The following is a 27,217-nucleotide window of genomic DNA, read 5'->3' on the forward strand; positions in this document are numbered from 1 at the left end:
AATTTATCGATCTACAATCGTCAACCATATTCATGTATGGAAACGTGAACATGTTAGTCCACGATTGTGAATTTCCCATACTCTTTCATCATCCAAATCTCTAAATTTGCACAAGCGATATCATGTAGAACACAACTAAGTTGATTTTCTCCATCTAGTGTCGCTAAACCGAGCATTTTTTTTATCACCACTCGCATCCGGCCCTGCCAATTTCTTAAACTTCTCTTCGTTCAAATCAAAGTAGAAAATATCCTTTTTTCACAATCGGATCTATAAAATCGTAGTATTGGATAATCCAATGAGGTAAACCACAAATAACCCTTCCTATGTCGCCAACGAATAACTTCTTATCCAGTAACCGGAATTCTGTTTGTATTAACTGTCGTCTTTCTCTACGGTACTTGAAATTGTAAAAGTAAACTTGCATGCATCCGTTACCTCCATAGCTTACACCAGCGTCAAAATATTCTGGTGTAACAGGGAGGCTCTGATACTCGAACCCAACCACCATAACGTACTCATTCTTACTACTATCGTAACTCAACCCAAATAAAAAGCGATGAGAAAAATTACTTTTAAAGTTAAGTACCGCATTATGTTCAACTCGAATAAATGAGTGTTCTTTAGTTAAAGGGTTCCACAATATCAACTTGTTATTATACAATATCGCCACCAAACCATTACAAGATCCCAAAAGTGTTACGAGCTCCGTTTCATCTTCATCACGTTTTCGAGTATAATATCCCAGCGGGTCAATATCGACTATATTACCATTACTAGGACTTAATTAAGGTGTAAAAATTAAATTCATTAGATCCATAAGAATGGTAATTGTGTTTGAACAAGATTATATGATCACCTTTGAGTTGACGAAGATTTTTATTATACTCCTCTGTTCCGGTCATTTGTTGTCCTTTTCTATTTTGGGGTGTCTAAGTCGTTTGTTGTCCTTTCTATTTTAAGAATGAATTTGATGTATAATTTGATCATTTATACTCAATTTATTCTACTTATCATCTAGTAATTGACCTCTCATATTTCTTGGTCTTTGTGCCAAACCAAAGGACAACAAATGACCGGGACGGAAGGAGAAGTAAATAGAGTCCATGTAAAGGATATGAGTTGGCAAGCTTCTCCTCTAAGGATGATGATACAACTGTCATATCTGAGCCTCAAAACACAGCCGCCAAAACCAGACGATTACAAGGCATGACTGTATCTGCAGGATGATGGTTTCATTGTAAATAGGAAAAGTCTAGAATAGCCTCTTGTTCCAAGTAGGACTCAGGTTGTTAGAAGTCTGTTACATCTTGTAACTAATTCCGTAAATCCAGGGAGTTAGTTAGAGCTTGTTAGAGATATTTTCTATAGAATGTTCTAGAATACAATTGTATATAAACAGGTTGTACAGTTCATTTTTATAATTAATTCAATCACAACCTTTATAAACAGGTTGTACAGTTTAATTATGTTTCCTTAAATGTCCCTTCAGGAACATTTGATGAAATTGGAATGATACATAACAGATTAGCTTGACCCATCGCAAGGATGACGCACATGTTTCCTAAAATAATAGGACCGTATACTCTACACTATACAGTCTACTGGAATTCTGCACAGAAGCCCAGCAGATAAGCGCACTCGACCCGACCCAGTCCCAAATCCAGCCCAATGAATATGAACAATTAAATTTTATGGGTTGTGGTAACCATGGTCGACATTTTTCAAATAACTCATAGACAGACTAGAAGCTTAAAAACCCGGAGTAAATCGAGTTATAAACATATATACATTTAGAATATAAAGAATGTATCGTCTTCCTGAATTTATGTGTTATGTGTTATGATATCTCGATATATTTCAACAAATATATTATTTTCCTAAATTCATATTCGTTGATGTTGATATATCCAAGAGACTTTGTCGTACAAATACATCAATTTCTTACACAATGTTCACATCTAACCAAAGAGTTGTAGTTTTTTAGAAAAATAAAAAATAAACATCCAAATTCCAAACACAAACGGCTAATTTGTCAAATAATTGCGACATAGGAACAAGTACGAGTATTAAATAAGGAAAGTAAAAATACAAACGCACTTTGTATTTTGTTTTTTATTTAATTTCAAGTGTGCTTAATAGTTTATCTCACACAAATTTAGCGTTACTATTTTTTTCTAATTCTAACAATAATTTATTGAATCATTAACATTATTTCTTTTAAGCGATTGTAAATGTAGTTTATTTACAAAATATATATATAGCTGTTTCAAAACACGAATATTAGTAGTTTGAGTATGTTACTTACTACTCATTCTCTACTACATATGATATAAGGTCTTACTCTTTTGTTATTAATAATGTTACAGAGTCCTCTGTTTATTTTATTTACTTGCTTGCTTCTAAGGTTCAACAAGTTTAGTGATTTTATTGTATTTATGGATAGTTTCCATATTACGTTTTATACGTCGGTGTATGGTAATATTGAGTTAGGGTTTTTGGTATCTCTTAGCATGTATATATATACAATACCATATTTTCCCATATACCTTGTAATTGTAACGCAAGTCATATCAATACAATATCATATTTTCCCATATACCGTTTCTACATAATAATTTATTGTTGTTGCGTAAACTTAGATACTTCAAATTTGTTGCTGCGAGTATATATATGGCAGCGGACTGGTCTACATTGCCTCTAGATCTTCTCGCCACAATTGTACTCAAGTTGGAAACGTTTGAAGATTTTATTTATTTTTCGGCAGTATGTCATTGGTGGAATCATGTTTCGTCCTCAACAAAGCATCAGTGGAGGGCAATACCAATGCCATGGCTTTTACTTGCTGAAAACAATAAGAATAATCCCGATTGTGTTCGCAAGATTTTAAATCTTTCTAATAACAAGTGTTATAAATTCACACTCCCTGAGACATTTGGAGCAAGGTGTTGGGGTTCGCCTTACGGTTGGATTGCAATGATTGACCGTAACTTTGATGTTCAATTGTTTAATCCAATCACTAAGGCTCAAATTCACTTCCCTTGTTTAAAACCCTTAGATTCAGGTATTGCGGCTGATGAGAGTGTTCAAAATTATCAGAGTTGGTTTTTGGGTTGTTTTGCGAACAGGCTGATTGTGCTTAAAGTGCCTCAAAATGATGATTATAAGTTTGTTGTTCTGGTAATTCATGAGTATTACCAAAGCCTTGCTTTCGCAAGGCAAGGTGATCAATCGTGGACGCCAATATTCGTCAAATCAAGAGTTAAGATGGTTGATATTGTGGGTATGGAGGATAAAGTATTTGCTTTGTATGAAAATGGATCAATTGTATTTTGGAATGTTAAGAAATTCAACGCTCATAAGCTTATAAAACCAAAACGAGCTGCATATTCACCGCGTGATCGTATTTTCGTGGAGTTTAATAGAGGTTCAAATCAAATATATTTGGTACGATCAGGTAGTGATCTCCTCGTGGTGTTAAGGTACATAGAGGAAGTTGGGAATGCTGATGATACTGATTATGATTACGACATTGTTTATCGAACAATTGGGTTTGAGGTGTACAAACTTAATCGTAAAGCCAAAATTTGGGAGGAAATTGAAGATTTGGGGGAAGTGGCATTGGTCGTAGGCGGTAATTCTTCCATGTGTATATTTGTAGCACATGCGAAAGGATTACAACGTAATTGCATATATTTTAGTGATGATCAATATGTGTTTTGGAGAAGAGTAAGAGAACATGGTGGACATGATACGGGTGCGTGTGACTTCAAGAGTGGCAAAATATGGCCTATTTATCAAGGTGATGATATGCGTTCATCATTTTCCCCACCTACCTTATTTATACCCCAACTCTAATTTTTAATTGGTTCCTTACGGATGTAACTTGTAGTAAGAGATACGGAGTATTTTGGCGGTATGTTGTATTAGTCGAATAATGAGTTGAGTTTATTGCAATAAATAAATGATTATGTTCTTTACGTTGTGTATTTCGTCTTTGCATGATACTACTGCCTCCACAAACTTATTTTTTTCCGAAACAAATTTATGGAGGGAGTACATTTCTACAAATGAAAGCGAGTTTTTTTTTTTTTTTTTTTTTTTTTTTTTTTTTTTTTGGTGTTGATCAGGAGTATCTCTATCGATAGTTGGGAGAATCTCTTTCGGGGTACTGAAGGCAATTTAATGGGTTGCCCCTCTCAAGTTTGGCTTTTCATTCGCAAAAGTCAGGAATCGAATGTCTTACAACTTGTTTAAGAAATAAAAATCCTTACCACTCATATCAGCCAACTTTGGGAAATGAAGGCGAGTTTGTTAACAACAAAAATATGTACCCCTGTCTAGACCTTGCAAAAGCAAACCGACCCGATTGACCAGACCCGAAAAGTCTGACCCGAGACCCGAAGTGACCCGAACTATATCACCCGAATGTGACCCAAAAACCCGAATTGACCCGACCCGACCTGAACATGAACCAAGCTTTGTTGACCCGAACTGGCCTGACCCGAAAATGACCTGATCCGAAACCACCAAACGCGAAAATGACCCGACAAAATATAACTCTAATTGAAGCGAAAAGACTTGAAATGACAATTTCTCTATTATTCAGTGACCCGAAAATGACCCGACCTGAAACAACCCGACTTGCTTGACCAGGAACTGACCCGACCAACAAACCCGAAATAGACCCGAAATCCGAAATAACCCGTCCCAACCCGAGTTAACTCGAAATCAATGAGAAACTCGAGCTGACCCGACCCGAATTGACCCAACCCAAATCCACCGTTGACCCGTTTTACCCGGTCTACTGGCCATGTCCCCTTATGGATGCCATATTCCCGTGTCACAAGACGCCGAGTCAAACAACGACTTTGCTTCTTACATGACACTAGAGGCACAATTCTACTTCAGACAACTTTTATAATTGAATGAGTATAGTCCTAATTCCTAAAACACTGCAAAAAGTGTTAAGGCGACATGGAATGATATCGAGTTTTGTTAAAAGCCTAGTTTTAAAACACGAATTCTTGCTTATAACGGTATTATACGTTTTAAGGTAAAGACGAATCAAAATTATCCATGTATGATAAATAAAAGAAAAGTAGAATGCATCGATAAAGGTAAGAGATTTGTCCTAAACACAACAAGCACATGTTAGCTTCCTCATGACTAACACAATAAGCAAGCATGGATTCTTTACCGACAGTTGGGACAATTTCCTTCGAAATACTGAAGTCAATTTAACTTGTTTAAGAGATGAGAGTCCTTACCATTCACACCAGCCAACTTTAGTAAATTCAGACTTTGCTAATAATCTGACAATAAGACAAACACTTGTAGTGCAAGATAACAATGAGATAAAAAACTTTGGTGTAATTCTTAACTTCCTAATGACTAACACAATAAGCAAGCATGGATTCATTCCCTCTTTTCCTCCTTTAACCAATACACCACATGTAAGACTACAACCCACTATTCTAATTAAGCCAAATAGTGGGTTCTTCATTTAGAAGGGTTAGATTGCTAAGCCACAAGGAAAACCTAATTAAGAGCACTAGACATAATTTCAAACAAGAGGCGATGCTAGGATAAATCTTAAAAAATCTAAGCCAATTATTCAAGAGCATATAAGTAAATTCTTACTCTCAAAGTTCGAATTTTAAACGAAGATAAAAAATTTACAAGCTTGCTTCCTAAAATTCCACTTTACTAAGCCATAAAAAGGAGTGATGCACTAACTTGATGGATAACATACAAGAATGATCAAATCTAACATTCATTGAACTAATATGACATTTAAATGAAGGAAATTACAATAAAGGTAATGAGAGAGGTAAATGAATCCTTACAATGCTTAAGATGTTGTCACTAGTTCAAAACAACCAAGATAGAAAGCTTAGCCTTCTATAATTTGATTACAAACCAACAAATAAAGAAAGATTAGCATAAAAATTGGAAAAGATTAGGTTTTTTGATTATCTAACACAAGTTCTAAATTGCTGAAAGTGGAAGTGAAATTTAAGATCTCAAATCCTAGGCCTATATAGTGCAGCACTAACTTGATGGATAACATACAAGAATGATCAAATCTAACATTCATTGAACTAATATGACATTTAAATGAATGGAAATTACAATAAAGGGAATGAGAGAGGTAAAGGAATCCTTACAATGCTTAAGATGTTGTCACTAGTTCAAAACAACCAAGATAGAAAGCTTAGCCTTCTATAATTTGATTACAAACCAACAAATAAAGAAAGATTAGCATAAAAATTGGAAAAGATTAGGTTTTTTGATTATCAAACACAAGTTCTAAATTGCTGAAAGTGGAAGTGAAATTTAAGATCTCAAATCCTAGGCCTATATAGTGCAGCACTACTCTCTAGGTTATACCTCAGAGTTAGGCCTTGATTTCACAAAAGACGGATTAAACAGTACATAATATGAAGGAATCGCAGGCTGCGGTGGGAACCGTAGGCTGCGGTTTTCTCTGGCTATAATTTAGCATAACAAATATGGCCTATTAATATGATCTTTCCTTAAGCTGTGATGGAATACACCGCAAAAATAGCAAATAAGAATATTAGTTTTATAATTTACTCCCTCCGGCTTGCTGTTTTCTTCTCATTTCATTATAATACTCCTCACATATATTAGAGAAACGGGAAGAAAATTAAAAGCCAGAGGGAGTAGCATTTATTTGGAGTATATTCTATGTTTATAATGTATATATATCGAAAAATAAAGTCGAAAAATATACCAATAAAATTTGAAAAATATCACAACAATCTCTATCAAATTAATTTATCAAATTATTTATTCTAAGTTAGAATAAAATAATAATCACAAGTCTCCCTCATATCAGTTTAGCGATTTATCGAAATATTATAAAACAAAAGTATTCTACAAAATAAACATATGCAACAACCGTGATCTCAAGATTCTCAACCTAATCACAAATTTCGCTCATATCATTTTTTTTTAAAAAAAAACAACTTTACTAAATTACGTATATTTCATAACTAAAAAAAACTGTTAAGATCAATATTTCTGAGATTAAAAGATTTCTTAAAAATATGAAAAAATATCAGCGTGTAAAATCAGAATGATTTAGCATATCCCAGATTTTATTATGCGATATTTTGAGATTTAATACTCCATAAATATCATTTTCATGTATAAGAAAGAGAACATCTAATCTGGGTTTCCAACGTTTTTTAGAGAGCACAAAATGATGGATGAGTAGTTGAGTACCATTTACATTCATGGTAAGTTCCATTAGTTGTCAGGAACATTGTTGTTTCTATCTACTAACAATTTCAACGTGATATTTCAAAATAATTTCTATGATCACATTTTCTTACCGTCTTTTTTCTCTATTTCAGAGTCAGCCTTCCATGGCTTTATAAAGTACTACCTCCATTTTTTTATATATGACGTTTTACATTTACGAGGTAAGCCTTTGACTTTAATATTTATAAAAAATATATTTGTTCAAAAAATATAAAAATGGTACCATTAAATTCCTTACGAAAAACTCTTTCATATGAGTATACATATCATAATATTTAGCCTTATATTTTAAGAGATATTGAAAAGAGAAGGGAGTGTCTCAAAATGTGAGAAAGTCATATATAAAAAAATGGAGGGAGTATGTACTTTCTTTTTAGCATTTATAAAATGTTGTTGAACTGTCACTATGGTCTTCGATTGCAATTTTGGTGAGCCTTTGTTTCACTTTCAATGACAATTGTCCATTATATCCCCATTTTACTTAAAGTCTTAAACCCCCATGGATGTACTAATTTAAAATTTTCTAAAATTTACTAATAAATCCAAAAAATTGTTCGAAAACTAGTACTCCGTATTATATTAAAGCAATAACCGGTAGCTCCTTTGATCGCCACGTGCATCAGACGACTTCTTGCCATGTGTAAAATATAATTTTAATTGCATTTTTGTCAACATTTAAATTCAATTCTCATACAAAAAAAATATGAGAACACTACTAAAGCCTTAATTGTGGTCATATATATGAGAAATTACGTTTAAAGCCACACAATCAAATTCGGCAAGTTTTTATTTTTGTTAAGCAATTCAAATCTCATATAAAAATTTGAAAACACTATTAAAGCCGTAATTGTGGCATGACAATTACGTTTGAAGCTATACATTTAAATTGGGCAAGTTTTAAAAATATGGAATGAGCATATGCAATTACATATTATTCTCCACCAAATTCGCAACAGGAAAAATATAACATCATCGTCATTATATATAAACTACCTCTATGAGATTAAAGTTTAACCTGAAAAAAGTTGACAAAAACTCCTAAGCAAAAGCATAGCCATGGCGACTACTAGATTTGTAGGCATCTTTATGTGCATGTTCCTTGTACTCTCCCTCCTCACCATCGTTAATGGTAAATTTTTATGTTCTTTTGTATTTTAAGATTGTTTTAATTTCGTTTTCGTACATCCCAAGTTTGACTTTTACCCTACACAAATTCTTACTTAAGACCGTCTTAAGTTAAGACGACACTCATAATCGATTTAAACAATTTTAAGAATTTTTTGCATTTTTTTTACTTAATTTTGTATATTTTCCTTTTTGTTTTGAGATAAACTATTCTTACGGGACAATTTAACGCATGGAGTTCTCATTTTTTTCCCCATATATACGAATATATCCATCCAAAGTTGTTTTAGGACGATAAGTTCATAATTGATATTGTTAAGTTATTTATTAGTCGTAAGTATAACACTCTTTTTACATAATTTTTTCCGGTGGTGTTACTTGCAGGAGGGCGAGATCCAGCGTGCGGACCTGTGGTGGAAAATATAAATCATAAGTTAGGAAGCAGGAAATTGATAAATTTAAATAAGTGCAAGCACTTTGATAAAGATAGATGTATCAATGGGTTTGAATGTTGGTGTTGCATGCAATGGCCAGGCAGTTTAGCTCTATGTTATCGAACTCCAGAGAGATGCGAGTATTGTTGTGTCCCACCCTAAATTGTTAGTCCGTATCCCTTTGGGACTTAATATAATAAAAATTTAGTATTATTTACAGAATTCGTATTCTATCCTGATTTTATTAGTATTTTTGATGGTTATTTTACGTTAAGCATGTTCGGGACTTGTGAAAGTGCATGAAATAGAGACGAAAATAAATTGAAAACTGTATTGGTTCCGATTTGGAAGACTATCTCTTTATTGTTTATGATGGTTCATCTTTTTTACTCCTCGATGCTAATTTACATAATGTGCTCCTAGCTTCATTCAACCGTTATATATTTTGAAATAGACAACCTCTTATCTACACGTTGAGTTATTTTGCTTATACCTTTGGCGGGTTTTTGTGATGATGATCGATCAATTGCTTGCTCTGACATGCATCCATGATTTAGAATCGTGTTAACTGTGTCACGAAATTGTCCTTAACTCAGCCGTCGCACTCCGAGTCGTGGTTATGTTGGTGATAGTTATTTTACAAGCTTTTTGTAGATATTTCATCATTGTTATCTATTTCATATCAAGTTAAGATTAATTCTATTTAGAATGATTAATTTGACCAATGCTATACAATGTTTAACAGCTTTTCATTGCCTGGTACAATGAATAATCTTGTATATAATATACCTTGATTATAGCTTGATTTTATTATTATGTTCATATTCTGATTTTATTATGTTCATATCTTGTACTCCCTTCGTACAGGTCATTTGTTATCATTTGGTTTTGGAACAAATATCAAGGAAAGAGAACACCAATCATTACTAAATGACAAGTGGAATAAATTGAGTGTGAATTATCAAATTACTCATCAAGTTCTTAATGACTAAGACATTTCAAAATAAAAAAGGACAACAAATGACCGGAACAGAGGAAGTATATAATATCCCTTTATTATAGATTGATATGGTATCTATTGTAATTCTCTTGATTAAGTGAATATAATACATTTTATATACATCTTTCAAATAGTCTCTAGGCTCTACCTACTTCCAACATCTTCATTAGCATAAAAGGATTATTTGCCTCTATCTTTTGACAGTTGGAGGCAATTTGAGATATTGTCTTCTCAATCATTGCGAGTTTATCGTCAATTGTTTGACAATGTCTACATCATAGCCTTCAAAGTGCGGCGAGGTGAATTGCGTTGATGTAGGCGTGAAAGGTTATAGGGTGAATGGAGGGAAAATAACCACAAATTAACAGCAAGTCTGCCAGATATTGAACAGATCTTATTTCATTACACCTCTTCATATTAATACTATGACAGCTGATCGAATGAATCATCGACAGGAGGATTAATATTATCCCTTTCCTTTCTTGGTTGCCCAAGTGTTTATTTGGTCAATCTGAAGCAAGATTTTAATATAATTTTTAGTATTAAACTTGAAAAATATGTCAGGTGTCTAAGATCAGTAGAGTACGAAATTAGGGTATTCAATATTTGACAGTTGTTTAAATCACCTGGGTAAGGGTTACATTATTTACAATTAATCATATTTGGTTTTTGAATTCAGAACAGTAGCTTACCCCAATCATGAATTTCCGGTGATCCTAAATTATTTTAAACGGAATTTTCTTATGGAATCTAAGACAGGCTATTGTTTATCCAATTTACAGCGGGTTAGAAAGGGACAAAGGTTAAAGGGTGCATATTTTCTATTCAAAAAAATTTGAATAGAAACATGAACTCGTGAATATACATATTTAACCTGTTACAGGTGTGTAGACCTGCTACAAAACGATTACAAAAGAACCTTCCCGTTTTATATGGGTTCTATACCCGTAAATCTTTATCAATGACTCGAGTTTAATCGAACCTAAAAACAACCTACTAACTTAAAGTTCAAGTTTGGATCAACCCGTAAATCACATTAATTACTGAAAAATGTATATTTAAAATCAATTTAAAAATAAAATCATAATATGTTATAAATTTTTGTTGATGTTGTTATGCAATATTAAATATGAATAAGGAATATGATGTTTAAACATCATATTGTTGAAATTTCGGATATTTAATTGAATTCCATATATTTTTCTTTTCGGGATATTCAATTTTACAAATAAGATTATACATTCAGTTGTATAATAGTGTATTATACAACCAAGATACATTTATATGAGTTTATAGGTGTTTTTTTCGTTTCGAGTTTTCCATTTTTTTTCCCTTTTATGTTTAAGTGGATAAACTCATAAACTTTACAATAAAACCCATATTTTTTTAACGAAACTCATAAAATTTGTTTTAAATCTCGGATCCTACACAACCAGTTGTATTTTAACCAGTTGCTTTAATAAATCAGATAAAGATGCTACAAATATAAATTTTGAGCTCTCAATTTTTCCATGTCTATGCCCACTGGCCATGCATTTTATCTTATTCGTTAGGATCCCCATATAGTTGAAGAAGATGGGTTCGGTAATATGGTAGTCAGTTAACAAAATCACAACTTTTCATTGTATATATTTTATCATAACATTATACTCCCTCCTATCCACTTTTTTCTTCCCATTTGAAGTGGGCATGGAGATTAAGGAGAGGAGAGTATAATATTGATAAAGATATGAATGTGGTTTGATAATTGGAGAGAGGTATGAATAATTATGATTAATATTAATAAAGGAGATGAGTGATGTTTGGTTATTGGAGAGAGGTAGGAATAATTAGAATTAAATATTAATAAATGATATAGTGGAGTTTGATGAGTGGAGAAAGATAGGAGTATAATATTAATAAAAACATTCTCAAAAAGGAAAGGGGAAAAAAACCTGAATAATCCGTTTTAGGAAATAGGGAAGAAAAGAGTGGATGGGAGGGAGTACTAGTTAGTAGTATTTTTACATCACAAAAACTCCAGAGAGACGGTCTCTCAATAGCGTTATTGAGAAACCTCTTACATAATGAGGTGAGGGACCCATTTAATTTCTTTTTTCCCTATTATGTCTCCTACTAAATTAGTGGAAAACGGTCTCTCGTAAAACCTATAAAACCTACTCCCTCCTATTCTCCATTTTCTTCCCTATTTCCTAAAACGGATTATTCAGGTTTTCTTTCCCTTTCCTTTTTTGGAAACTTTTAATCTTATTTTATTCATTCCTCTCTCCTATCACCAAACCCCAGCCAACTCACAATTCCTTATTTAATTCTTAATTATTCATTTCTCTCTCCTATCACCAAACCCCACCCAACTCACAATTCCTTATTTTATTCATTCTCTCTCCTATCACCAAACCCCACCCAACTCACAATTCATACTTTATTCCCCTCCTTAATTCGTGTGCCCCCAATAAAGGGGAAGAATATGGAGAATAGGAGGGAGTATTAGTTTTACATAACCTATGTGTGTTAGAATATAAGAAATATTGTAAATAGGAAAGTTAGTTATAAATTGCTAAGTTAGTTGAGCTGCTTCCTAATTACTAGGAAAGTTGTTTATAGTCTTTCGTATATAAGGGAAGCTTATACAATCATTGTAGTTACAAAATCATAATATCAAATACAATTCTCACGATTACTGATTCTTCTCTCAAACATCTCTACAACATTATTTCTTCTTTGTTTAGCTTAGTCTTTTCACCATGAGTTTGTTCAAACTTCTTCATGGTATCAGAGCAGGATTATCAACTTGATCCTATTTCTGTTTTCCTTTAGCTTCTGCATTTTTTTTCTTCTTCATATTCTTCATTCATATCTTCATAATTTTCATTCATATCTGCATATACCTTCATAACTTTCTTCTTCACATCTTCATATTAAATTTACTCATATATTCATCTTTTCATTTTCTTGAAACTTAAATACAAATCAAGAATGCCAGAAATAGAAAACGCAGTCAACGACAATGGTGTTGATGATCCTCATTATATTCATGCCTCTGATCTAACGCAGTCAAATACTATCCTACAACCAGTTGTATAATAGCATAATACAACTGTCTCAAAGTTATTGAGCTCTGTGACAAAGTTATTGAGCTATTTTACAAGTTATTGAGCTATTTTACAAAGTTATTAGGCTTAATAATTACTCTGTTAAGCTCAATAATTTTGTACCATAGCCCGACAACTTTGTAACAACGCTCAATTACATAGAATAAGTTGTATATACAACCAGTTGTATAATACATTGAGGTGGGGTGGGGTGGGGGGTTGTTAGGGGATAAAGGGGCTATAAGCCTCCTGAGAGTCAATATTACGTAAAACGGTTACAAAAGGAAGGGCTAAGCTCGCCCTAAAACCACCCATAAGAATAGAATTGTCTTTCATCCAGAATTTTGCCATGGAGTTAACAACTGCATTGGCGGACCTGTTCTCGTAAGTTATCGTCAAAAATGGTAAGGCCCTTAATAGTTCCCTGTAATCAAGTAATATAATGTTTAGCTAGAAAGCAACAAGGTAGCGCATTCCCTAAAACCAATCGCACCACGTTCAAGCAATCTGAACAAAAATCAAACAACCCACAATGAGAGCTAGTATACGTGATTCCCTCTCTAATGGCGTGAAGATCAAACTAAACGCCCCCTTAGAGCTTTAACATTGAAATCTAAAATTTTCAAATCATCACTTGATTCTGAAGTTATAGAGTCCGTCCAACTTGAAATGTAGAACTAAGTTTTTTTAACATAGGAAAAATTCTCAAATGGGTGGTCATCTTTAACCTTACTATTTTTAGCAGTATTAGTTGATTTTTGTGATATAGTAGTAAACTAGTTTAGAACCCGTGCAATAAATGCACGGTATATATAATTTTTTATTTTTAATAAGATATATAAATAATAGTGGTATTCAATTAGTTGTTTAATTTTCTCGTTATTTTATTTTGTTTGAGGAAAAAAAATTTAAAACTGAAAATTAATTTGAAAAATTAATTTAAGAGAATTGAGTAAATGCTGGAAATGTATTTCTTTAAAAAAAAATATTTTTTTTTATAATAGAAACTTAATGATTCTAGTTTATAAATAATCTCAATTTTTTTTGTTATGAATGTAATAAAAACGATTTATAGTTTTGTTTATACTTAGTATGACCTGTATGGATCTCAAATAATATCAATAATAAAAGATTTAGCAATTTATAATTTTATGTTATTTATATTTTACTTAAAAAATTATATTTTAGTGTTTAATGAGAATTATATAATTTGATGAAAATAATACTTTTAATGAAAAACATTATAAATACTAGTGGTATCCAATTAGTTGTTTAATTTTCTCGTTATTGTATTTTGTTTGAGGAAAAAAATATTAAAATTGAAAATTAATTTGAAAATTAATTTAAGAGAATTGAGTAAATGCTGGAAATGTATTTCTTTAAAAAAATTATTTTTTTATAATAGCAACTTAATGATTCCAGTTTATAAATAATCTCAAATTTTTGTTGTTATGAATGTAATAAAAACGATTTATAGTTTTGTTTATACTTAGCATGACCTGTATGGATCTCAAATAATATCAATAATAAAAGATTAGGAATTTATAAATTTATGTTATTTATATTTTACTTAAAAAATTAGAGTTTAGTGTTTAATGAGAATTATATAATTTGCTGAAATTAATAATTTTAATGAAAAACATTATAATTATTAACTTACTTATTTAGTTATTGCACATCTATTCATTTAGATGATCACTACTTTTCTCATTTAAAAAATATGTTTTTTTGGAGGGAAAATATGTGAGCTCACCTATTCATTTAGTAAATAGGATTTTTTTTTTTTGGAAAAGTTAAGATTCCATTATAATCAAAATCAACCCATACAATATTCTAAGGTTCATTATCAGTTCATAAACTATACATCTGAGGGAGTACCTCTTATTGTTTATTTTCCGAGTTTTATTTTAAAGTTTTTGAGTTCTGCTTTAGTATAAAGTTTTTGAGTAATAAAATATGCAATATTCTCGTATATATTTTGTATAGTCAGCCTTCCTTATTTGTAGTATACTCTACCTAACTTAGGATAGAATATCCCTTGATTTATGGGATTGCATTAGCTAACAATAGCAACGAGAATTGTATATATGGTTGAGATATTGAATGAATAAAGTCAAGGGTTTCACATCTAATATGGTATCAGTAACCTTTTGATCCTACGCTTCCGCCCTATTTCTCTTCTTCTTCTTCCTTTTCTTCTCTCTCTCTGATCTTAACTCACACGCTTCACCATGACTAATAATAAAAAATCGTTTCATCCTGCTTACTCAGTCTCCAACATCAAGAACTTCGTACAAATTACGCTCGAGAACGAGAATGTCCTTTATGCGTCATAGGCCGAACTCTTCCTCAATACGGCCCGGGCTTTCAATGTCATCGACCATATTGAACTCCCAAAGGACTCTGTCACCGCTGAAACGGCCGAATAGGGTCGTCTCGACGCCATTGTTAAACAATGGATTTATAGTACGATCTCGCTTGATCTCCTCCATACTATCCTTGAACCCGGTGCTTCCGCCAAGAAGACCTGGGATCGTCTTAAGGACATCTTTAACGACAATAAGCATTCTAGAGCCGTCATGTTGGAGCAACAGTTCACTAATATACATATGGATAATTATCCAAATGTCTCATCTTATTGTCAAGCCTTAAAGATGGTGGCCGATCAATTGGCGAACGTCGGAGCCCCTGTTTCCGAGACTCGCCTGGTTCTTCAACTCGTTACCCATGTTTCTGCCGGGTACGACAACGTCGCCTCCATCATTCAACAACGCGACCCTCTGTCGCCCTTCTATACGGCACGGTCCACGCTTACCCTCGAAGAGAGCCGTCGGGCCAAAACCTCAACCGAAACCGCTGACTCGGTTCTGTACGCATCCCAGACGAAATCTGATGAGTCCTCTGATTCTCAAGCGCCATCGTCTAATCAACGGGGTGTTCAAAATTCGAATCGGAAAAAAGGTGGACGGAACAACCGTGGTAAAGGCAAGCAAAACGACGGTGATTCGAAATCCGATCAGAAGTCCGGTGGGTATCGTGGAAAGCAGCAGCAGCGGGGATCGCAAGGGACATGGACGTGAGTCCCCTATCCGGCGTGGCCGCAGCAGCAGTAGGGGTGGGCGGCTCCGCCCTATCCTTACCCTACGGTTCGGTACGGTCCGCCACCATCTTCTCAGGCTCAGGGGATACTCGGACCTCGGTCTCAACATGCTTTTGTTGCGCAGGCCTCTCCCTACGGGTCGACTCCGGAGGCGTTTGTACCCACTGACATTGCAGCCGCTATGCAGACATTGTCGCTTCAACAGCCAAACGACAACTACTATATGGACACAAGGGCGTCGTCTCACATGACCTCGCATAACTGTACGCTCTCGTCCTATTCTCTTTTGCGTGATAAACGTCATATTTTAGTGGGAAATGGTAGTCAGATCCCCATTGTTGGTCACGGTGCTACAACCATCCCAACGCCTAAAGCCTCACTTAGTCTAAAAAATGTCCTTCATGTTTCCCATATAATTAAAAACTTGATTTCTGTTCGTAAATTCACAACCGGCAATAAAGTTTCTGTTGAATTTGACCCTGTTGGTTTTACTGTGAAGGATCTCAAGACGGGGACGCCGATTTTGAGAAGCAATAGCACGGCTGATCTCTACCCTCTCCAAAAATCCGACCAAGCCACTGATACCGTACCTCACGCTTTCCTTGCCCTCCCCTCCTCCGCGTGGCACTCTCGTCTAGGCCACCCCAGCACGGAAATTTTTAATTCTTTATGCTCAAATAAGGACATTTCATGTCATCCAATTAAACGTTTATCGGTTTGTCATTCTTGTCAATTAGGGAAGCACATTAAACTTCCGTTTTATGCATCTTTTTCGAACTCTATGTGCCCATTTGATATTTTGCATACAGATTTATGGACCTCACCCATTCTAAGCACTATGGGTCATCGTTATTACATTTTGTTTTTAGACGATCATACTAATTTCTTGTGGACTTTTCCCCTCAAAAATAAATCTGACGTCTATTCTATTTTCACTACTTTTTATAATTTTCCATACCCAATTCAATCGTCAAATTAAAACACTGTAATGTGATAACGGTCGTGAGTTCGATAATTCCCCATTACATAAATTGTTCGCTGACAAAGGAATGCTATTCCGATTTTCGTGTCCTCATACCTCTCCACAAAACGATAAGGCCGAGCGCAAAATCCGAACCATAAATAATATAGTCCGCACTTTGCTCCTTCATGTTAACATGCCCCTATCTATGTGGCATCACGCCCTTGCCGTAGCTACGTACCTTCACAATATTCTTCCAAGTAAAGCTAATCGAAACAACTCCCCTACCTTGAGTCTATACAATCGGATACCGTCTTATGGTCATCTTCTCACTTTCGGTTGTCGATGTTACCCTCACATCCCCTCCTCCACCACGCATAAACTTGCTCCCCGTGCTATACCGTGTATTTTTATCGGCTACCCGTCTTCCCACCGCGGTTACAAGTGTTTTGACCCTAAGACTCGGAAAGTTATAATAGCCCGTCATGTTACCTTCGACGAAACGATATTTCCCTTCGCCGACAATAACCAGGCTCTTCCAACTTCCTATGATTTTCTAGACTCTGGCCCATCTCCTGTTTTGACCCATCAGCTTTACCACACTCCCCTAGCCCAAACTGATGAACCACACACTGAGCCCACCTCCCCCACGGCCCAGTCCCCATCATCAGCTCCTTTTACTCCCCCTGCGGACCAGACTCCCCCCTCGGCCCAATCCCAACCTACGACCCAGTCCCCTCCTACGACCCAGACCCCTCCCTCGGTCCATTGCTCACCTACGGCCCAACCCCACTCACAACCGGACCCTGGACAACCACATCCCAACCCGTCCCCTCAAATGGCAACCCGAGCTAAACATGGCATTTTTAAACCAAAACCGATATTTGATTTATGCGCCACAACTCAACCAACCGCATCTCCCTACAACGATGCCCCAAAACCGCACTTAGTAACCCTAATTGGAATCGTGCCATGCACGGCAAATTTGACGCACTCATTAAGAATAAGACTTGGGTACTTGTGCCTCGATCTCCCGATGTCAATATTACGCGTTGTTTATGGTTGTTTAAGCATAAATTTAAAGTTAATGGTGATTTGGAGCGCTATAAAGCTCGCCTTGTTGTGAATGGCAGGTCCCAACAGGTAGGTGTCGATTGTGATGAGACTTTCAGTCCCGTGGTAAAACCAGCTACTATACGGACCGTACTCAGTCTTGCGGTCAGTGAACATTGGCACATCCGTCAACTAGATGTCAAAAATGCCTTCCTTCATGGTCAACTAACGGAGACAGTTTATATGCACCAACCACCAAGGTTTCGCGACCGTAATAAACCTGACTTTGTTTGCCTTCTGAAAAAGTCCTTATACGGTCTCAAACAGGCCCCAAGAGCTTCGTACCAGCGGTTGGCACATTATGTCTCCACTGTCGGATTCCGTCATAGTAAGTGCGATAATTCGTTATTTATTTATAGTGGTGATGATGGCACAACATACATTTTATTATATGTCGCCGATATTATTCTTGCTACATCCACCAGTTCGCTCCAAAAGACGATTATGGCTCAGCTTCACTCCGAATTCGCTATGACTGATCTCGGACCGCTTAATTATTTTTTGGGAATCTATGCTATTCGACACTCCAAGGGTCTATTTCTTCACCAACATAATATGCTGAAGACATTATTGCCCGTGCTAATATGACTAAGTGTAAACCCGCTCAAACCCCGGTTGACACAAAGTCTAAACTTGGTGCGAATGCAGGTGCCCCCGTTTCCGACCCGACTATGTACCGGAGCCTGGCCGGAGCTCTCCAGTACCTTACCTTCACCCGCCCCGATATTTCCTATGCCGTTCAGCAAATATGTCTCTATATGCATGATCCTCGAGAAGCTCATTATGGTGCTCTTAAACGGATTATCCGATATTTGCGTGGTACGTCACGTTTTGGTCTACATTTAACTAAATCTAATGTTACCACCTTAACCGCATATAGTGACGCAGATTGGGGTGGCTGCCCGAATACTCGTCGGTCCACGTCCGGTTATTGTGTCTATCTCGGTGACAACCTTATATCTTGGTCCTCCAAACGTCAACCTACTATTTCACGTTCCAGCGCCGAGGCCGAATATCGAGGTGTCGCTAATGTCGTGGCCGAATCTTGTTGGCTACGCAATCTCCTTCTTGAACTCTGCAAACCGGTCAACAAAGCCACTATTTTTTATTGTGACAATATTTCCGCAATTTACCTAGCCGGGAATCCCGTCAATCACCAACGTACCAAACACATCGAACTCGATATACATTTTGTACGAGAGAAAGTGGCTCTCGGTCAAGTCCACATCCGTCATGTGCCCTCTCGCTACCAATATGCGGACGTGTTCACCAAAGGATTGCCGAAAGTAATGTTCGATGATTTTCATTCTAGTCTCAGCATACGTCCTCCTCCCGCTTCGACTATGGGGGTGTAATAGAATTTTAAATATTCTCGTATATATTTTGTATGGTCAGCCTTCCTTATTTGTAGTATACTCTACCTAACTTAGGATAGAATATCCCTTGATTTATGGGATTGCATTAGCTAACAATAGCAACGAGACTTGTATATATGGTTGAGATATTGAATGAATAAAGTGAAGGGTTTCACATCTAATATTGATCACATTTACTAAAACATTACACTAAAAAAATATAATATTGCTCAAAAGCTATATTTATAAATGGTAATGTGCTCAGAAAAAATGTGTATATGCTCAAAAACTACAAGGTCTGAGATACTACCTCAAATGCGTAATCCTTTTTCTCGGTTCAGTATCACCTTAGTTACTCTACATAAAAGTACCCAAATATTATTGTTTTTCTGTAGCACATACCAATGGATTGCAACGTAATTGCATATATTTCACTATGATTATCATTTTTTTTGGGATCAGTAAGAGAGCCTGGTGGACATGATACATGTGTCTTTGACTTCGAGAGTGGCGACATATGGCCATTCTACGAAGGTGATGATACCCGCTCAATATTTTCCCCACCTACCCTGTTTATTCCCCAATTTTAAAATGTTTTACGAGTTTTTTTAGTTAGTACGCTTTGAAACCAAAGTAATTAAGAAAATCAAAAGAAATATTTTGTCAACAAAGATTATGTTTTATCATGCGATTTCTTACATGAAATGAAGTCGTAGTTTGAGAGTTAGCGATGACTTCTAGTCTATTTTCTTTGTTATGAGACTCCTTTTTGTCTATCATTCGGATATATTGAATTCGCTTTTATTTTGGTTCCATTCAGATTGAATTGAGCTCCAAGTACTATTTAGCCTACTCATATCATCAAGTGTTTGATTCATTAATTCAATACTTTCGTTTGATTTTTCAAGTTCAGAATTTATTTCAAGAGGTCTAAAAGTAAGTTACTTATAAAAAGTAGCTACAATTAATGGTATGCAATCGAATAAATTTTAAAATGTAGCTACAATTAATGGTATGCATTCGAACTACGATAATTTAAAGTTGGGGAATAAAGAAGGTTGGTGGGGAAAATGAGGAGCGCATATCATCACCTTCGTAAAATTGCAGGACGTCAGTCTTGATGTCATAGAAACCCGTATCATGTCCACCCTTCTCTCTTACCAACCTCCAATACACATAATCATCATCTGTGAAATAAATACAATTACGTTGCAAGCCTTCGGCATGTCCGGTAGCAACGCACATGGAAGAGTTACCGCCTACAACCAATGCCACTTCCCCCAAATCTTTAGTTATCTCCCAAATTTTGTCTTTAGGTTTAAGTTTGTACACCTCAAAACCAATTGTTCGATAAACAATGTCGTGATCGAAATCAGTATTATCTGCATTCCCTACTCCATCCTTGTATCTTAACACCAGGAGGAGCTCATTACCTGATTGTGCCATGTATATTTGATTTATACTTTTGTTCAACTTCACGAAAACTAAATTGACATGCAGCGAGTAATCTGCTGGTTTTATAAGCTGCAGAGCGTTGAATTCGTCGACATTCCAAGATACAATTGATCCATCTTCATATAGCGCAAATACTTTATCCTCTATCGCTACAAGATCAACCATCTTAACTTCAGATTTGACGAATATGGGTGTCCACTGTTGATCGCCTTGTCTAGCAAAAGCTAGGCCCTGGTAATACTCGTAAACTACTAGAACAACAAACTCGTAATTATTATTTTGAGGAACTTTAAGCACAATAAGCCTGTTTGCGAAACAACGCAAAAACCAACTCTCGTAACTTTCACCACTCGTAGGTGGTGTACCACAATCTAAGGGTTTTAAACAAGGGAAGTGAAATTGAGCCTTAGTGATTGGATTCAACAATATAACATCGTAGTTACGGTCAATCATTGCAATCCAACCGTATGGCGAACCCCAACACCTTGCTCCAAAAGTTTCCGGGAGATACAAGTTGTAACGCTTGTTATTAGAAAGATTAAATATCTTGCGAACACAATCGGGATTATCTTTAGTGTTTTCAGCAAGTAAAAGCCATGGTACAACTGGTTTAGCCTTCCATTGATGCTTTACTGAAGACGAAGCACGATTCCACCAACGACATGCAACAGAAAACTTAATAAAATCTTCGAAAGTTTGTAACTTTAATGCAATGACGCCAACAACGTCAAGAGGCAACATAGACCAATCTGCAGCCATTTACTAGAACAAAAAATATTGAAATAAGTTAAACATGGAATTTTAAAAGGACAAATATGATCATATAAGGATCAAGATTCAAGATTATAACTTGAATAAGTAAATAAAAGAGAAAGGAGAGAAGATGAAGGAAGATCTAAGAACTAACCTTGGTTATATACGAGTATATTACCTAAAATTAAAAGGTGGCTTTAAGGAAAGGCTTTCCTTAGTACAACAACCACTTGAAAATATTACTTCAAATAATTAAAGGGTTTTTCTAACATGATAATAAGCCAAGTAAGGAAAGTTTGTTGAGAATATTTCATGACAAATTAGAGTTTAAACTCATATTTACCATAATTAGTTATATAATGTTGAAAAACTTTCTTTACTTAGATTATTATCATGTGCCCTAAGGGCACATGTTAGAAAAACCCTCATAATTAAAATACATAATTTTCTAAAAACAGACACGCTAAGGAAAATTTTAACTTAGGAAAGACGGTTTCTTACGATTTTATTGATATACCATTTATTTGTGCCCTCTATGTGTCTTTTATTATACTCCCTTTTGTTATCACAAATTCTCATTCCAGACGGTCCTCTACACATAAGAAGAAAAATGGCGGTTTAATTCGATGTTGTCTCATACAGTACATCGTAAAATAAAGTTCAAGAACAATAGCAGCAACGCTTATGAGGCTGTGTCCTATCGATAAAGATTGAGGTCCCTATGTAATACTCATTGATTCGTATACTATTAAAATTACTCATATCAGGTGTCCAATCGGTTATCAATTCAGATATTATAATCGGATTTATTTCAAATGATCTCTACAAATAAGACTCCTTTTAGGTGAAAGTTAGTGATGTAAAATTGTTTTATAAACTTCTTACCTAAAACGGCATTCCATGAAAAAATTATATTACGAATTCCTAGATTAAGGAAAGTAAATCTGACTTACACTTTCAAGTTTCACCTAAAAAAATTTGGACCACAATTAAATAGATCAAGGAAAGTAAGTTCGACTTACACCCCAACTCGATTTCTCAGATTATTAGTACTGCTCTTTCTTCGACACCAAGGTTTACTATTTCTGATTAATTAATTATGTTGAGGAGTTGTGTTTGTTAAATTAGTTTCCCTTTCTTTATATTTCTCTTCTGTTTATATTCTTTTTGTGATATTTGAATCTAATATTTGCATTAATATTTCTGCTATTAGATGGCCGCCATTTGGTCTACCTTACCTCTCGATCTTCTTGGTGTCATTGCGTTAAAGTTGGAAACTTTGGATGATTTTATTAAGTTTTCTGTTGTATGTCGTCGGTGGAATCGTGCTTCATCCTCAATTAGGCACCAGTGGAGCGCTAAATCAGAAGTACCGTGGCTTTTACTTGCGGAAAACACTAGTGATAATCCCGATTGTGTTCGCAAGATTTATAATCTTAGTAATAACAAGTGTTACAATTTCAACCTCCCTGAGACTTTTGGAGCAAGGTGTTGGGGTTCACCTTATGGCTGGGTTGCAATGATTGACCATAACTTCAATGTTCAATTGTTTAATTAACAGTTCACATTCTTGATGTTGTGGGAATGGAGGATAAAGTATTTGGTTTATATGAAGACGGTTCAATTGTATCTTGGGATGTCAAGGAATTCAACGCTCTTGAGCATATAAAACCAGCAAATTATTCACAGTGTGGCCATAAATTTTTCCTGAAGGTTAATGGATGGACTGCAATCCTAACATATTTGGTACAATCAGGTAGTGATCTTCTCGCGGTGTCAAGATTCAACAGACAAGTGTTAATTGATGATGATATTGTTTACAATGTTGATTATTTTTGGAGGACAAATGATTTTAAGGTGTATAGATTTAAAACTGAAGACAAAAGTTGGGAGAAAATTGAAGATTTAGGGGAAGTGGCATTGGTAGTAGGTGGTAATTCTTCCATGTGTGTTTCTGTAACACATACCAACGGGTTGCAACCTAATTGCATATATTTCACTGATGATTTAGATATGTGTTGGCTATCAGTAACAAAGCCAGGTGGACATTATACGGGTGTCTTTGACGTCAAGAGTCACGAAATACGGCAATTTTACGAAGGCGATGATATGCACTCATCATTTGCCCCACCGATCCTGTTTATTCCCCAATTTTAAATTAAATTATTGGTAGTTCGAGACATGCTATAAAATTCTTTCCGCCGTAATATAAGTGACTAGGTGTTAAAGGTTACAAATATCAGTTCGTTGTTAAATAGTACTCCGTATACTCCGGGTTTTGCTCCCTCCCTTCTGTTTCTATTTTTGAAAAAAAAAACATCGATATATAATAAGAGCATGTTATTAAAATTAGAATTCATGGGCTGACTTCAACACCTTTTAGGGATATTTTACGGTGTGCCCTTGTGATTTTTGGTTTTCTACATTGTACCCCTCCTTTTTTTTATATTCTATGGTGTACCCCTAAACTCTATACATTAGTCTATTTCATGACCTTATTTGTTGTCTTTGCTAACTTAGTTTCTTAAATGACATATTAAATCGTCAATTTATCATTCCAATTACTCGGTAACCCACTCATTTACTTATTAGGGGGCGTTTGGTTGGGGGGAATAAGGAAAGGGAAAGAGAATAAAAATGGCTGATTCCTTTTGTTGTTGTTTGTTTGACACAAAGAAAGGGTAACCCATACCCCCCCTTACCCCCAAAACCATTCTCATCCTTACCCCTCCCCCCCTTGGGTAAGCCCATAACCCCATAATCCCTTCTTCCTCCTATTCCCTATTTCCACCACTCCCACCAACACCCACCACACCCTCTCACACCGTCAACCACTGCCACCTACACCCTACACCCACCACACCGACACAACCACCACCAGGGACGCCGACACAACCACCACCAACGACGCCGCCTGTCCACGCTACCTCATATCCTCAACCACTAAACACCACACCAACAACTTCAGTAACTCTCCCACCCCACCAACCACCACCAACACCTTCCTCGGCCACACCACTGCAACCGCCCGACGCCGGCCACACCAGATCTGGTGTTTTAAGGGGTGGGGGAGGGGTTTTCGAAGGGTTGTGGTGTATTTTTTAGAATGAATAAGGTGTTTAGGGTCGGGATTGTGGTGTTTGTTGAGGGCGTGAGGCGCGGTGATTAGGTTCGCCGTGGGGTACCGTGAGGAAGATCGTCGGCGCCGCTATTTGTGATGGTGTCGGTGTAGATAATGGTGGCAGGTGGTGGGTAATTGTGGTGGAGGTGGTGGATGTTGGCTTTTAATTCCCTTTTCCTCTAATTGTCAACCAAACACCCAAGTATAATATGGGTGATCCCATTCATTTCCCTCTCATACCCTTTCTTGATTTCATTCTCTTACCCTTTCCCGTACCAAACGCCCCCTTAGTTCGTCGAATTACTCATGATTAGCCCACGAAATTGTAACACCCCGGTTTATAAAAGAAGTCCTCGTCAAGACATTCTCTAATAAAACGGACTGTTACCATCTCGGTTTCCCGAGGTAGTGAATAACAAATTAAACTCCAAGGCAATTATATAATATTTTAACTTAATTATTACAAACCTCTTTTCAACTCGATTACAAGAACTGACATAAATAAAAGTGAAAGTCTTCTAGATGATGATCTAGTCACTAAGTCGTCTGATCCAATGTCTCACGCCCATCAAGCTCCCGTCCTATCTCTTAAACCTGTCAAGACTGCTCCCCATAAAACGGATCATCACAGGTGTTCACGAATACACAGGGTCAACCACGAGGTTGAGTAGGGAAAACAAAATAAGTACAACAACAAAATACATAACTCCATTTCCAATTCGTCACATCCTCCACCTCTCCATATCACACTCCGAATAATCTCCACACCGTATCACATACCCCGAATAATCTCCACACCGTATCACATACCCCGAATAATCTCCACACCGTATCACATACCCCGAATAATCTCCACACCGTATCACATACCCCCCCGAATAATCTCCACACCGTATCACATACCCTGAATAATCTCCACACCGTATCACATACCCTGAATAATCTCCACACCGTATCACATACCCCCGAATAATCAATGATATCATACTCAATACGATCATCCTCCAACTCCAATGCATATGAATGTTCAAAATAAATTGATGCAAAACAATATATATAAATCAATGAACTCGATGAATCGTAAAATCATGCCGATTACCGATGTTGTGATATCATACTCAATACGATCAAATCAATCAATCACCTTTCCGAATATAAATGATAACGTAAAGCAACAACCAGGAATCAAGTCAACACAATCCAACAATGACGATAATAGGACAAGTGTATTTCCCTACCTCAAGTGCCAAAAATCCAATTAAGCGATCCGAAAATAAAGTAATGAATTTGATTATCGATCCTTCACGAATCCGCCACCTAAAACAATTATAATATTTATAATTACCAACTACTAAATATAGAGATCTCTCAATTAGGAGTCTTCCCGAAATACAATCCCGACACCAACTTATGCCCGGCTGATAATTAAAATAACCCGATTAGCATTTGACTCAACTTCCCAAAATAGACAGTTATTAAAGTATAGTTTCTTAAAATGGAAACTTCCCGATATAGTAACTTTTCCATTAACCCGTCTTTAATTAATTACTTATTATTAATTATTATTTTATTTCCAATAACTCGGGACTAAGCCAAATGATAATTAGAGTATTAAACGAATTGTGTGATTTAATAAAAACCCAAATCAATCATTGAACAGCTCAACAATCCCGACTCAAAACCCATCTTTAATTAATTTAATATCTCGGGAATTAAATTAAATAACCGATATGATAATTAAAAGATCAAACGGATTATTCGATTAAGAGAAACCCGAATTAATTATTAATAAAAGTAATCTAGTGACGACAATTAATTTGTTCACTAATAATAATACTAACCCTTTATTTTATAAATAACAAACCCGACTTATGCACTAATATTAAAACGCTTACAAAATATCACAATGGTTATCGTCCCGACTCAATTACGAACTTGAAGCCACGCTTTGTACCTCATTTCAACCCGACCCCGACTACCCTTACCCACGACCGGAAGTAGCCACCAGCAGTGGCCGCCGCCACTGCCACCGTGGTCCCCCCAACTGCCTGGACCCCACTGGACCTCACCACCGTGGTCGACTCAGGCCGGCGAGTCTGACCACGGTCACCAACATCACCGGACGCAGGTGACAACCCCACAAAACCCCTCTGTTTTTCCCTTTATCACCACCGCAACCAACCACTACCTCCTGCCAAACAACCACTATCCTATTCGCCGTCATGCATCGTACCCAGGTGTCGTGGCGCCGCCGGTTCGACCTCCCCCGAGTCCACGGTGGCGCCACCCCAAACTCAACCAATCTAACTCGCCTGAAACTGCATTTAAACCCGTATGCTACCCCCTCAATCGCTGCCTCCTTTCTCTACCACCACCATCACCTAAAACCACCTCAACAGCCACCACCCTAGTCGA

At 36.0% G+C, this 27,217-nt stretch overlaps 3 protein-coding genes and 1 non-coding gene across 4 annotated transcripts; 3 read left to right on the forward strand and 1 right to left on the reverse strand.

Annotated features, from left to right (window-relative positions):
• Nucleotides 1–1,482: 1,482 nt before the first annotated feature.
• On the forward strand, nt 1,483–1,584 carry LOC141615854 (U6 spliceosomal RNA). Its single transcript, XR_012530246.1, has one exon. It is a non-coding gene; the product is annotated as a U6 spliceosomal RNA (small nuclear RNA).
• A 1,089-nt stretch (nt 1,585–2,673) lies between these two features.
• Nucleotides 2,674–3,858, forward strand: LOC141614618 (F-box protein At2g05970-like). The gene has a single exon (XM_074433365.1). The coding sequence runs from the start codon at nt 2,674–2,676 to the stop codon at nt 3,856–3,858; it is 1,185 nt and encodes a 394-aa protein (XP_074289466.1).
• Nucleotides 3,859–20,508: 16,650 nt separating this feature from the next.
• LOC141614619 (F-box protein At2g05970-like) lies at nt 20,509–21,687 on the reverse strand. The gene has a single exon (XM_074433366.1). The coding sequence runs from the start codon at nt 21,685–21,687 to the stop codon at nt 20,509–20,511; it is 1,179 nt and encodes a 392-aa protein (XP_074289467.1).
• Nucleotides 21,688–23,265: 1,578 nt separating this feature from the next.
• On the forward strand, nt 23,266–23,838 carry LOC141614620 (uncharacterized). Its single transcript, XM_074433367.1, has one exon. The coding sequence runs from the start codon at nt 23,266–23,268 to the stop codon at nt 23,836–23,838; it is 573 nt and encodes a 190-aa protein (XP_074289468.1).
• Nucleotides 23,839–27,217: the final 3,379 nt, after the last annotated feature.

The sequence above is a fragment of the Silene latifolia genome, chromosome 11, assembly GCF_048544455.1.
Source record: "Silene latifolia isolate original U9 population chromosome 11, ASM4854445v1, whole genome shotgun sequence".
Taxonomy (NCBI): Eukaryota; Viridiplantae; Streptophyta; class Magnoliopsida; order Caryophyllales; family Caryophyllaceae; genus Silene; species Silene latifolia.